The following is a 14,244-nucleotide window of genomic DNA, read 5'->3' on the forward strand; positions in this document are numbered from 1 at the left end:
TTTTAATCCAGCGATGTGGGAATGGTGATAAATGTCCACTCAGGATGGGTACCGCTATCACTGGATAAGTTCTCAATGGAGATGTGTTTTCTGTGAAGATTCACCGTTTAAAATAAACAATTCTGCTGTAGATAGCGGACTTTGAATTTGGTTATTCATCCACTGCCTGAGCATGGGACAAAGCAGTGCCGAATATAATTTCAAAAAACATGTGGAAGTAACTGTTTGAGCTTAATTTGTAATGCCCTGCAAGCACCTTGAGGATTAAAGCTTTGGCATCACTGTCTGGGTCGAGCTACCTTAATGCTTCCTCTTATCTTTTCATGGCTCTATTTAGAAAGCGGAGGCTCAACTGGCTTATGAGCTGCAGGGAGCCAAGGAGCAGCAGAAAATCCGTCAGGAAGAAATAGAGATCGAGGTGGTCCAGCGCAAAAAGCAGATTGACATTGAGGAGAAAGAAATTGCCCGTATGGACAAGGAACTGATTGGGACGGTGAAGAGGCCGGCAGAGGCTGAAGCTTTCAGAATGCAGCAGATTGCAGAAGGGCAAAAGTATGTGTGCCCCCTTGATGTGCTCGGTGTCCCTATTACCCTTTCCTTTGCCCAGTATTACTATTGTACATTATTGAAATTACATTGTGCAACTGATATCTTGTCACAGGAAATATCTGTATTGTGTTCTACAATATGTTTAGTAGTGGAGTGTGATTCACATGAGTTCCCAATCTCAGCAGGATCACACAGCAACATCAGAACATGATCCTTTTGGGCCTGTTTTGCAGTTCAGTTAGATTCTGGCCAATCTCTATCTGAACTCCATCTCCTCTCCTCAGTTCCATTCTCCTTGTATCTTTATCCAATCTGCATGTGTGGGTGAGCAGGGATGAAAGTTCATAGAGATGCAAAGTGCTCCCCATACCCCAGCACCGTTCAAGGCAGTAGCTTACATCGAGACGACCTCACCTTGTGTTTTTGAACGTTGTTTCTGATTGCTACTAAATATTTTCCTTTAAAACAACAGGTTTTGAATATTTAACTGGACAAAAGACTTCTGTTCATGTTAGGTGCTCGATTCTGCTTCTCAGAGACATTTGAAAGGGCGACATATACCATGATTATTTTTGAAGTGTAGTCACCATTATGTGGGTAAGCTAGGCAAGTCTTGCAAAATAGTATAGAAAGGATTATAAATAAAGTTAACAGTAAAAATAAACAGTGGAGCCTTGCTCCAAAAACCCTGTGTGGCAGTACAGCTAATATGTTATATAGCTTACACCATAGATGGGTGGCACAGTGGTTAGCACTGCTGCCTCACAGCTCCAAGAACCTGGGTTCAGTTCCTGACTCGGGTCACTGTCTGTGTGGAGTTTGCACATTCTCCCCGTCTCTGCGTGGGTTTCCTCCGGGTGCTCCGGTTTCCTCCCACAGTCCAAAGATGTGCAAGTTAGGTTGATTGGATATGCTAAATTAACCCTTAGTGTCCCAGGATGTGATAGGTTAGAGGGATTAGCAGGGTAACTAAGCAGGGATAGGGCTTGGGTGGGATTGTGGTCGGTGCAGACTCAATGGGCCAAATGGCCTCCTTCTGCACTGTAGGATTTCTATGATTCTACGAAAATAGATTCACTAAAAAAAAAGTGCTGGATGTAAATTAAAAACTACATTTTAAACCTCGTGATGTCACAGAAACCGCCATCACGGTCTATCCAAAAGCAAAATGCTGCAGAAGCTGGACATCTGAAAAAAAAAACAGAAAATGCTGGAAAAACAGCAGGTCTGGCAGCATCTGAGGAGGTTGTGATCTTCCGTTAGAACTCTCTCTCCCTCTGCAACTCATGATGGACCAGCGTAGAAAGAATTTACAAAGGTCTTCAATATTGTTGCTTCCTGCAGACCATGCTTTGTTTCCAGAAGGAAGAACAATGTGTAAATGCGTGGAGACCAAGAAAGCATAACTTTGTCATGCTTGATCTTCTGTAAGGCATGAGTGGGCCCATGTTGAGTGGGCCCATGTTGAGTGGGCCCATGTTGAGTGGGCCCATGTTGAGTGGGCCCATGTTGAGTGGGCCCATGTTGAGTGGGCAATGTTGTACATTTCAGTTATACTATGTGTACAGTATTGGTCTCCTTATTTAAGGAAAGATGCAAATGCCTTTGAAGCAGTTCAGAGAAGGTTTACTGGATTTATACCTGGAACGGGCAGGTTGTCTTCTGAGGGAAGATTGGACAGGCTGGGCTTGGATCCACTGGAGTTCAGAAGAGCAAGAGGCAACTTGATCGAAACCTTTTAAGATCCTGGGGGGTCTTGACAGGGTGGATGTGGACAGGATGTTTCCCGTTGGGAGAATCTAGAAACTAGATTCACTGTTTTAAAAATAAGGGGTTGCACATTTAAGACAGAGGTGAGAATTTTTTTCTGAGGGTAGTGTGACGATGGAACTCTGTTCCTCGAAAGGGAGTGAAAACAGAGACTTGGAATGATTTTAAGGCAGAGCTGGATAGATTGTTGATGAGCAAAAGGTGAAAGGTTATTGGGGGTCGACAGGAATGTGGAGTTGAAGTAGCAATCAGCCATGATCTTATTGAATGGCGGAACAAGCTCGAAGGGCTGAATGGCCTACTGCTGTTCCTAATTCATATGTTTGTATGTGCAGTCCGCACCTGTTTATTTAAATCATGTGAATGATATATGATCGTAATCCATACCCAAGGTGGAATGTCTGGTTGGGAGAGCTGCGGTTTGTTTCTATAAAAATATTCAGTCAAGAGTAGTTTGATTCTCCTGTAAATTGATGCCAGGCTCTGATTGTCCTGTTATCCGGTGTCAGCCTCAGTTTCTTCTTAAATGAATTCCGGTTGGGAGAAATAGATAGCTCTCTTATTCCACCGCCTCTGGCTCCTCTAAACCTGTAGGCCAACAGTTGAAGCATATTCCTGAATTATTTCTTAATTTCAGCACTTGTGCGGTGTCCGATCATTTGTTTAAAACCTGCGTGTCTGCAATTTGAGTTCTCCGTGGTTGTGGAAACTTGAGCACTCTGACACTGCCAGGAGATGCCAGATCAGACATCAAACCGAGGTCCTGTCGGGCCTCTTGGGAAATGAACAAGATCTTGTGGCTAATATTTGAAAGAATAGGATGTGTGTATTCTGGACAATATTTATCCCCCATTAATCAGCAATGTAAAAACAGGTGATCTTAGCTTTTATCATGTTGTCTGTGGGACCTAGCATTCGGCAACTTGGTTGCCTTGTTTCCCATATTACAACAGTCATTACATGAATGAAATAGAGAATCTGGTGAACTGGTGAGGCAACAATAATCTCTCCCTCAGTGTCAACAAAATGAAGGAGATTGTCATTGACTTCAGGAAGTGTAAAGGAGAACATGCCCCTGTCTACATCAACAGGGACGAAGTAGAAAGGGTCGAGAGCTTCAACTTTTTAGGTGTCCAGATCACCAACAACCTGTCCTGGTCCCCCCCATGGCGACACTATAGTTAAGAAAGACCACCAACGCCTCTATTTTCTCAGAAGACTAAGGAAATTTGGGCATGTCAGCTACAACTCTCTCCAACTTTTACAGATGCACCATAGAAAGCATTCTTTCTGGTTGTATCACAACTTGGTATGGCTCCTGCTCTGCCCAAGACCGCAAGGAACTACAAAAGGCCATGAATGTAGCCCAATCCATCATGCAAACCAGCCTCCCATCCATTGACTTTGTCTACACTTCATGCTGCCTTGGCAAAGCAGCCAGCATAATTAAGGACCCCACGCACCCCGGACATTCTCTCTTCTACCTTCTTCCGTTGGGAAAAAGATATAAAAGTCTGAGGTCACGTACCAACCGACTCAAGAACAGCTTCTTCCCTGCTGCTGTCAGACTTTTGAATGGACTTACCTGGCATTAAGTTGATATTTCTCTACACCCTAGCTATGACTGTAACACTACATTCTGCACCCTCTCATTTCCTTCTCTATGAACGGTATGCTTTGTATAGCGCGCAAGAAACAATACTTTTCATTGTATGTTAATACATGTGACAAGTCAAATCAAATCAAAAAATGTTAGAAAGTACTTCATTGGTGGTAAAGTGGTCTGTGCGTCCTTGAGATGGTGAAAAGTGTTATATAAGTGCAAGACATTTGTGTTTCAGTTTGGCCGCTCTTGCTTCTCTTACCCCTCTAGTTTATTTTGGGTTTTTTTTTTAAAGAGTGAAACAAGTGCTGATCGCCCAGGCTCAAGCTGAAAAGATCCGCAAGATTGGAGAGGCAGAAGCTTCTTCTATTGCAGCGATTGGAAAAGCTGATGCTGAGAAAATGAGATTGAAGGCAGCAGCTTACCAGCAGTATGGAAACGCAGCCAAGGTGGCATTGGTGCTGGATGCTCTTCCAAAGGTAATGGGGTGCTTTTGATGATGGGAAAAGGTGTTGAGGTGTGTTTAGTTTTGCCATCAGTAGTTACACTGCATGGTGAGTGTACTGGAATTATCACTGGAACAAGAGGGGAAAACTGAAAGTGATTTTTTATCATGCAGCATTGTTTGAATATGTGGCCGCTTAAATGAAGGGAGAACTGGATGTTAATTTGAGAAGGGAGATTATAAAACAAAGTAAAAAGTAGACTTAGTGCAGAAGAGCTGCCACCCGCAAATTGTTAACTCTTGAGTTTATAAATTGTGTGTCTTGCATGTGATTGCATCTTCTAGCTGTCTGGTTCTGCAATCTCAGTATTGTACCTAAACCTGTTTGTCCATAGCTCTAACTGACTGCTGGTCTCATTAACTCTAGTCAGAGTTCTGGAGGTGTGATTAAAGTTTTAAAGTTATTTATTAGTGTCACAAGTAGGCTTACATTAACACTGCAATGAAGTTACTTAGTCACCACACTCTGGTGCCTGTTCGGGTACACTGAGGGAGAATTTAGCATGGCCAATGCACCTGACCAGCACGTCTTTTGGACTGTGGGAGGAAACCGGAGCACCCGGACACGGGAGGCGGGGGGGGGAATGTGCAGACTCCACACAGACAGTGACCCAAGCCGGGAAGGTGGCAAACTTCAGAAGCATGCTCTCCCAGTGCAAAGCTTTGCACGCTGGCAGCGCATGTTGGGGTATTAGGCACCTCAGGATTTTTCATCTACCCAATATGTCTAAACCACCAACCTGCCTGGTCCTCTCACTCGGTGGGTTTAACTCGCAACCACAGCTGGAACCTGTGGCTCTCTTCAATGAGGAGATGTAGGAGAGGATTCGCCAAAAGCGTATTGGATGCTAGAAAAAGTAGAAGAGGAAATTGTTCAGTAATATCAGGATGAAGCTAATGATCAGTGAGTGGGCTGGAGTGTTGCCTCAATGTCATTCTTTTTTAATTCTGGTAAATTATCTCCAGATCGCTGCCGAGGTGACAGCTCCTCTTGCTAAGACGGATGAAATAGTGATTCTTGGAGGAGACAGTAACCGTGTTACGTCAGAGGTCACGCGTTTATTGGCAGAGGTTCCTGCCACTGTCCACGCTCTCACAGGAGTCGATCTAACAAAGGTCAGTGCCAAGTTTCTTGCTAGCATCTGAATAATTCCATATTATATAGAAACATTTTTGTTAAATTAACAAGTAAACACTTTGTACTTTTGGAGAGCTATTCCTGAACCAATAATACAATCGAATAACAATTTTAATGCATACTTACAGTTTTATTAAGGGAATATTCCAATTGAGGCCCATTGAAATTGGAACAATGAATATCCCAGCTCAGTTCAACATTAGCAGTTTCACCTCTTGGCTTAGAAGATCAAGTTTAAAGCCCTTCATAACAATATGTATTTATATAGCGCCGTTAGCATGGTAAAATGTCCCAGGAATGGTAGCAATTAGACATTGGCACTGAGCCACATAAGAATATATTGCGGTTCATAACCAAAGGCTTGATTTTGTGTGTGGGGGGTGGGGGGTGCAGTGCAGTTGAGGGAGGAGGTTTAGGGAGGGAATTCCAGAACATCTGGCCCAGGCGACTTCAGGCACGGCTGCCAGTGATGGAGCAATTAAAATCGGGCGCGCTCAGAAACGGAGGATCGCAGAGGATTGTAAGATTGGAGGACGTTACCAAGATGGGGAGGGACGAGGTCATGGAGGGATTTGAAAGCCAGCAAGAGAATTTTAAAATTCAGGCATTGTTTAACCAGTTTAAGTCAGTGAGCACAGTGGTGAGTGCTTAATCTGTACTGACACTTCCATTGATATAATAATGGAATGCTCCTTAAATTCAACCAAGGACCCTATTACATTTTCAGGTGGGTATCTAAACGTTTCATCTTTTTGAAGACAAGCAGGGAGTTCTCCTGGTCCCAGCTCAAAATGAAATAACATCCATGTAATTATAACCCGTGTATATTTTCCAGGCTTCTGTTTCTTTATTGTTCTCTCAATATTACATTGTCTTTCTTTTCTAGGTACCTTTAATCCAAAAATTAACCAACGCCCAGGCCTGATCATGAAAACGCCACAACAAATTCAGGATATTTCTCTATAGAAAATACTATTCCACAGACCTCCACCTCAGAACACTTGTATAAGGAACTCCTTTTCTACTGACAAATTGTGATTTTTTTTTCTTTTTTTAATTTAATTTTTGTTTTCTTTTTCCTCTTTAAAACCTCTGGTGCCTTAATTTAATCTGGGTCAGAATTCAGCGCATAACAAGCATTTTTTTTTCCTCCCTTCATATCCAAACTTTCAATGATAGTTTTCCATTTGTTGCTAATTATTTAAGGAAGGCACAGCTTCTGATCAACGTCCATGTTGCAGGTTGGCCAGAGCTGAATCGTTCAGCTGTACAAAAAGTTAAGTTTTCTCCAACGCTTTCCTTTCTGCTCAACTGTCTTGTCTGCTGATTTATAATGCCAGTGCCAATGTTGATCCCAGCCCAATATCCCGCTGGAGTTGGGATGTATTTACTGGGCCATGAAGATGGCGTTGATGTCAAGAGGCGCCATTTCATAGAATTCGCCCTGTCGTGCCTATGCCAGCTCTGTGAGTGATTTGAAGCAGGAACAAGCTGGTCTCATCTCAACTCTCACATTTAAATAAGAGTTTCCCAAATACCTAAACTTAAATTTCCAGTAAAATTCAAATGCTGCTGCCTTTCTGGACCTGAAGTGTTTTTTTCATTTGAAGTTTAAATTAGCCCCCTGCTAGATGTAGATGACTGACCCTGCAACATGGACACTGACATATTAGACAGAGAATGACAAATTCTAAAAGCCATAAGTAACTCCAGCAAGCCAGGCGTGTGTTTGCTGCAGGGATATCACTGGTTTGATGTGATCATGTGAAGATGATGCCATGAGACATTGTCAATTGTGTATTTTTTTCTTCCTAAACAAGTCTGTTCTGTCCCAAGATGGGAAAAAATTGATTTGTGGTCATTGCCATGGATTGGTGATGCGTAGAGGATATTTTCAGATGTTTTCCTGGAGTATATTGCGGTGTGCTACTCAACTTGAGGCTTAATGTGAGCTTGTATATTGAAATGTGCAATCTTATTTTAAACTGAAATTCACAGCAGAGTTTGGTACAAGATACATAACCTACAAGAATAAAGTTTGTAAGATGAATAGCTATTTTGTCTTGGCTGTTGAGTGTCTCGTGTGTTGTATATGTGGCTAAATCACACGTGCACCACAATATGATCTCCAGTGGGGTTTAACATCAACTTGAAAATTATCCTCTACACACCAGCGATCAACTATCTGTTTTACTCTTTTATCCCATTTTTTTGTGGGGGTGGGGAACATGCACAAGTGATTTTCCTGACTTTTAAAGTGTCCTTCAGAGGTCAGAGAACAAATTTCACCAGTGCAAAAAATAGTCTTAAACCTCGATCAATGACTCTTGCTACTAATTGTCCAATCTGTTGTGGTGCGGGCCCTGAAGATGTAGGGTCACTCCACGTGGAATAGGCGATTAGTGATATCTAGCCTCATCAGGTCGTGGTTTGTCATACCTGTGTCATGAGGAATTGAACAATTGGTAAGCAATGCAGGATACAGTGAAGGTACTCTCACTGCTGCAAGGTCTGGGTGCAAACTCCATACAACAGCTCAATATCAGCTGTTCAATTTATGAAAGGTCTTGAGTTCAAATGGGGGGTAAAGAAGGTGGACATCGCATCTTATAAGTGAGTTTGTATGGAATTTATTTGCAGGCTGCATGAACCTAACAAATTAAAGAATTATTTTCAACATATCAATGGCTTGTTGGAAAAGCCGAAAAATATTGTACAATTGTTGGTCGCTGTGTACAGCACAGCGTGATTTGAACTCGGGCAGGGTGACCTTCCTCCCCAGTGCAGTGCATGGAGTTTACATGGTGGTTAAGGCAACCTGTGATGTCTTGTTCCTGACTGATATAATATGCAAATTCTGGAATACCCATGTTGACAACAGTCACTGTTTCCCCAACATCTGCGGTTCAACTCACAAAAGGCAAGAACCAAATGGATGCTGTCAGATGTCCTTGTTTTGCAAAAGGTGTTCCAGAAACAAAAGCCTTAATACACATCTCATTCATATTGGGGAGGGTGGGGGAAAGAGTAATTTTAATTGAGCTGGGATTGATGTAGGCTGTTTCTTTTCCTGTTCTGTGAACGTCTCTGTCGGGTAACTCTACCTTGCATAATTCTTGTTTTCCCTCTTTATCTCTTGTACAGTAAGATTCAGTATCTTAATGTGGCTTTTTGCTCTATGTTGATTACATTTAAGACTGAGTTTTTGTTCTGGGCAGGTGGAATTGTTTTGTGTGGCTGAGGGTAAGGTACAGAGTGACTGTTTTAGCAATCAGTACAGAAGTATGATCTGTATGGGGTTGGGGATGGAATATCTAACGTGGTGTGTGAAAACTACGATGAGGTATTCCGATTGTGAGGTTACACTTCTGCTAAGGTTAGACTGCCGATTAATGAGGAAATCCTAAACCAATGCTCAGTCAATGGGAGACTGTTAACTGGACAGTGGTTGCTGCCTTGAACAGGCCTCAATTATTGGTCGCACTTATTTTTTATTGTGTAGACAGCTGAAAGCATCTTTTTTATAAATAAATATTTTTAAATTTTATCGCATTTCTTTACCTGCCAAAAGAATGATTTTGCTTCAGTCCAGTTGGTGCATCTGTTTAATTCAAAATTATGGGTTAAAAACAAATCTTAAAACAAAGCAAGTAGAAAAAGAGGCAAATGTAGTGTATTTAATATGTACTCTTATCAGTTCTATAGACTTAGCGCTAATATTATGTATGCAATACTAGTGCTTGTTCATGTAATCATATTTTAGAATGGACTTTCATCCATCAAAATCACCACATGGTGAATATTATAAATGTTGACATGTAGCCTTTTGTCCTGTTTTTGTTTCTTCATTAAGTCTTGATCACTGCTTCATACAAGTACCGTCGGTTTGGCTCCACAGAGCACACACTCCTCCAGATTCAAGAGTCTGGCAGGTTCAAACCACACAGCATTTTAAACACTCAGTTTGCCAATGTGCAACACTGAGGGAGTGCCACATTGTCAGGAGTGCATCGTTTTGATGAAATTTTAAATTACGACCCTGTCACAACCTGGAAAGTAACTTGAAGCAATTCGAGAAGTTTGGGGAATGAAGCGCAGGTTCAAAATGGTCACCACCTCGAGGGCAATTAGGGATGGGCAATGAATGTTGGCCTCGCCAGCAACACCCATGTCCCATGAGTGGGGCGGCACGGTGGAACAGTGGTTAGTACTGCTGCCTCACAGCACCAGGGACCCAGGTTCGACTCCCAGCTTGGGCCACTGTCTGTGTGGAGTTTGCACGTTCTCCCCGTGTCTGCGTGGGTTTCCTCCCACAGTCCAAAGATGTGCGGGTTAGGTCACGCTCAATTGCCCCTTAGTGTCAGGGGGACTAGCTCGGGTAAGTGCATAGGGTAATGGGGATAGAGCCTGGGTGGGATTGTGGTCGGTGCAGACTCGATGGGCCGAATGGCGGCCTCCTGCACTGTAGAGATTCTATAACACATTTTAAACATTGAGTTACCACTTTGAAATTGTGTTTATTTACAAGGTACAGCAGCTCCCAGTCTCTGTCTGACTGTGTCGGCTTTCCAAGGTTTCTTCTGGTCTTCAGTGAGTATACATTGGTGGGGGAGGGGGCAGTTGTTTAAATTTACTGCAACATAGATAAAGTCATAGTCATAGAGGTTTAAGCATGGAAACAGGCCCTTCGGCCCAACTTGTCCATGCCGCCCTTTTTTTTAAAAACCCCTAAGCTAATCCCAATTGCCCGTATTTGGCCCATATCCCTCTATAACCATCGCACCCATGTAACTGTCTAAATGCTTTTTAAAAGATAGAATTGTACCCGCTTCTACTACTACCTCTGGCAGCTTGTTCCAAACACTCGCCACCCTCTGTGTGAAAAAAGTGCCCCTCTGGACACTTTTGTATCTCTCCCCTCTCACCTTAAACCTATGCCCTCTAGTTTTAGACTCCCCTACCTTTGGGAAAAGATATTGACTATCTACCTTGTCTATGCTCCTCATTATTTTATAGACCTCTATAAGGTCACTCCTCAGGATACTACGCTCCAGAGAAAAAAGTCCCAGTCTATTCAGCCTCTCCTTATAACTCAATCCATCAAGTCCCAGTAGCATCCTAGTAAATCTTTTCTGCACTCTTTCTAGTAATAGGGTGACCAGAATTGCGCACACTGTTCCAAGTGTGGCCTTACCAATGTCTTGTACAACTTCAACAAGACGTCCCAACTCCTGTATTCAATGTTCTGACCGATAAAACCAAGCATGCCGAATGCCTTCTTCACCACTCTGTCCGCCTGTAACTCCACTTTCAAGGAGCTATGAACCTGCACCCCTAGATCTCTTTGTTCTGTAACTTTCCCCAACGCCCTACCATTAACTGAGTAAGCCCTGCCCTGGTTCAATCTACCAAAATGCATTACCTCGCATTTGTCTAAATTAAACTCCATCTGCCATTCGTCAGCCCACTGGCCCAATTGATCAAGATCTCATTGCAATTGGAGATGACTTTCTTCACTGACCACTATGCCACCAATCTTGGTGTCATCTGCAAACTTACTAACCATGCCCCCTATATTCTCCTCCAAATCATTAATATAAATGACAAATAACAGTGGGCCCAGCACTTATCCCTGAGGCACACCGCTGGTCACAGGCCTCCAGTTTGAAAAACAACCCTTTGCAACCACCCTCTGACTTCTGTCAAGAAGCCAATTTTGTATCCAATTAGATATCTCACCCTGGATCCTGTGAGATTTAACTTTATGCAACAACCTACCATGCGGTACCTTGTCAAAGGCCTTGCTAAAGTCCATGTAGACAACATCAACTGCACTGCCCTCATCTACCTTCTTGGTTACCCCTTCAAAAAACTCAATGAAATTTGTGAGACATGATTTTCCACTCATAAAGCCATGCTGACTGTCCCTAATCAGTCCTTGCATCTCTAAATGTCTGTAGATCCTGTCTCTCAAAATACTTTCCAACAATTTACCCACCACAGATGTGAGGCTCACTGGCCTGTAGTTCCCAGGCTTTTCCCTGCAGCCCTTTTTAAACAAAGGCACAACATTTGCCACACTCCAATCTTCAGGCAACTCACCTGCGACGATTCAAATAACAGAAGGCCCTTAAATCGAGACTATGCCATTAGCTGTGTTGTGTTGCTGTGGCTTCCAATAGCGAAGCCAGTAGGCTCATCCTGACATCCTTCTGTGCATTGTGAGATCACACCCACTCTGGAAGTGCTGTGCTTGGGGGCTTAGAGGGCACAGGAGCAGTGGCAACACTGCTGTAGCCTCATTTCAACACCAGTCTTTCTTGGGCCAGACAGGGGAAATTTATATTTGAGTGCAGCTGCCCTGAGGCAGCCATCTCGCCTAACGTTAACACGGCACCACATTTCCGAACATTAAGCTCGGCACAGCTTCCAAAAGGTAAACAGGTTGCTTGCCTTGTAGCATCTGCCAAATGTGATTCAGTCGGGTGAATGCACTCCTGTAAAGCTAAGGCTGTGATCGATTTCAGAGAGTTCTCCAAATGGATGCTCCCAACACGCCGGAGCTTTATCCTGAGTCCTCTTGTTCAAAAAGGATTTTAATGTTTTGCTCTTTTGGCACTGGCCCGACAGAATTCCTTCCCCCTCTCAGTTAATTTCTGCTGAGTTTCTGATGACATTTCACACCAGGGAGATTCTGGGAAAAATTAATGAAGGAGAATTGAACCAAAGATGGATTTCCGTATGGATAAATTCATAGGAATCTCAATTCGAACAAAAACACAAGTCCAGGGGGGAGAAAAATGAGCAGATGTCAGTTACCAGAGCGAGAGCGGTCAGTAACGTTAAAGTGGAACATTTAGTCACAGGCTGAAGGAGATTATTTAAACGCTGAATAGCTCGCTGGTGAGGTCACATTTCAAAAGCTGGGTGTGGAATTTTTCGAAACCTAATCTTCACAACGCAAGACACAGATAACACTCCGAGGACAAGGCCTGAGCCCAATGCTTAGAGCCTGTAAGTTGAGAACTAATAGAAATGTTTTTGTATTTAACAGATTATTCCGACTCAGCACTGCACACGTAACAAAATGTTTTGGGCGGTTTTATTTGTGTGGGTTACATAAATGGTGTTTGAAAATCTGAGCAGTTAATTGGTTAGTTTGAATTTGAATAATTAAAGTGCAACAGTTGGGTATTAATGGACGTGTAAGCGAGCATAAACTGTCGCAGGGTATTGAATTAATCTGCTTTTGGATCAGCTTGTACAGGGAGTAGTTATATTAAACATTCAAAACCATAAGAACAGCACCCCAGCTACTTTCTACAGAAGTTTAGCCATGACATCAGCCGTGAAGCAGAGTAACAGGAGCAATATCTGCTTTATTTTAAAAACCGGCCCTTTGAACAGCCATCATTTTACGCAAAATCTCCTTTCAGTAAGGAGGATCCAGATTGGACTTACTGTATCTTTATTTTATTGGACAGGTTAACTTGGGAATGTGAAAATATTTGATCACTGATATTTGATTATGCAACAAATTCCTTGTGGGCTAATTTTAACAATTTGGAATTTCATTTTCCAGTCCTAATAAGCACACATCACTGCAACTATCAACCTTTCTAATTCTCAATTATTCACGAGATATTTGGGCATTGACTATGGAGGGTATGCGGAATGGTAACCTTTGTGACTATTGGAGATAAATAACACAGCCTAATATTTAAAAAAAAACACAATTCACAATGAAATCAGAGTTACCTTTGTCCCTCAGTCTATAATGTGTGAGCAGCATATAGAATTATATATCTTTAGCCTTCCTGTATGTAAATCATATAAGACCATCTGTTTTCTGTACATGGGATGCAATGATTTTCCATGTTGTGCATCCCCACTGCTCCCGCCACTTTTTCTTGGACTTGGGTTGTATTTTGGACCTTGAGGAGGGATAGGAAAAGGCTGAGAGAAATGGAAAGTATTTTTTAAAATTTACTCCATTCTTGAAGTTACAAAGCCAATTCTCAGTGTGGATAGAGCAAATCCAAATCCAACTCTTTACTCCAAAAGCCGATTCAAATTGAATCCAAAACAGAAAATGCTGGAAGATCTCAGCAGGTCTGGCAGCATCTGTAAGGAGAGAAAACAGCTGACATTTAGAGTCCAGATGACCTTTTGTCAAAGACAAAGGGTCATCTGGATTCGAAACGCCAGCTCTTTTTTCTCCTTGCAGATGCTGAAGCTTTGACTAAGGGTCATCTGGACTCAAAACGTCAGCTCTTTTCTCTCCTTACAGATGCTGCCAGACCTGCTGAGATTTTCCAGCATTTTCTCTTTTGGTTTCAGATTCCAGCATCCGCAGTAATTTGCTTTTATCAAATTGAATCCAATTCATGGTCCCCACAAGAGAGGCAAACAAGATCCAGGCTGACAGGCAAAGGCTTTGCTCCTGATTTTGGTCTTAACTGATGCTTGATCTTAGCCAAAAGATTGAGGAGCGAGTTGAAAGTAGTTAACCAACCATGTCCTGGGTTTGACATTCAACCTGTTACTTGGTGACCTTGCATAAGCGACCTCCTCGGACTATAAAAGTAAAGGTTTGCATATTTCCAGTAGATTGCAAGGATGGTTGGGTGACTGGGTCGTGAAATGTTGCTCTAGAAGCTATCAGTGCCGGAGGTGGCC

At 42.6% G+C, this 14,244-nt stretch overlaps 2 protein-coding genes across 7 annotated transcripts in view; both read left to right on the plus strand.

Annotated features, from left to right (window-relative positions):
* The window catches only part of LOC144501194 (flotillin-2), a 146,599-nt gene extending 137,213 nt beyond the window's left edge, over nucleotides 1-9,386 (plus strand). For all 5 annotated transcript variants that reach the window (XM_078224627.1, XM_078224628.1, XM_078224626.1 and 2 more), the window contains 4 exons: nucleotides 338-552; nucleotides 4,218-4,401; nucleotides 5,394-5,543; nucleotides 6,452-9,386. In XM_078224627.1, the coding sequence (XP_078080753.1) occupies nucleotides 338-552; nucleotides 4,218-4,401; nucleotides 5,394-5,543; nucleotides 6,452-6,490 (588 nt within the window). In that variant the 3' untranslated portion in view covers nucleotides 6,491-9,386. The remainder of the gene's footprint in view (nucleotides 1-337; nucleotides 553-4,217; nucleotides 4,402-5,393; nucleotides 5,544-6,451) is intronic.
* Nucleotides 1-14,244, plus strand: part of eral1 (Era-like 12S mitochondrial rRNA chaperone 1) — a 682,619-nt gene that overhangs the window by 188,808 nt on the left and 479,567 nt on the right. The gene's annotated exons all lie outside the window — the stretch shown is intronic.

Source organism: Mustelus asterias, chromosome 12, assembly GCF_964213995.1.
Source record: "Mustelus asterias chromosome 12, sMusAst1.hap1.1, whole genome shotgun sequence".
NCBI lineage: Eukaryota > Metazoa > Chordata > Chondrichthyes > Carcharhiniformes > Triakidae > Mustelus > Mustelus asterias.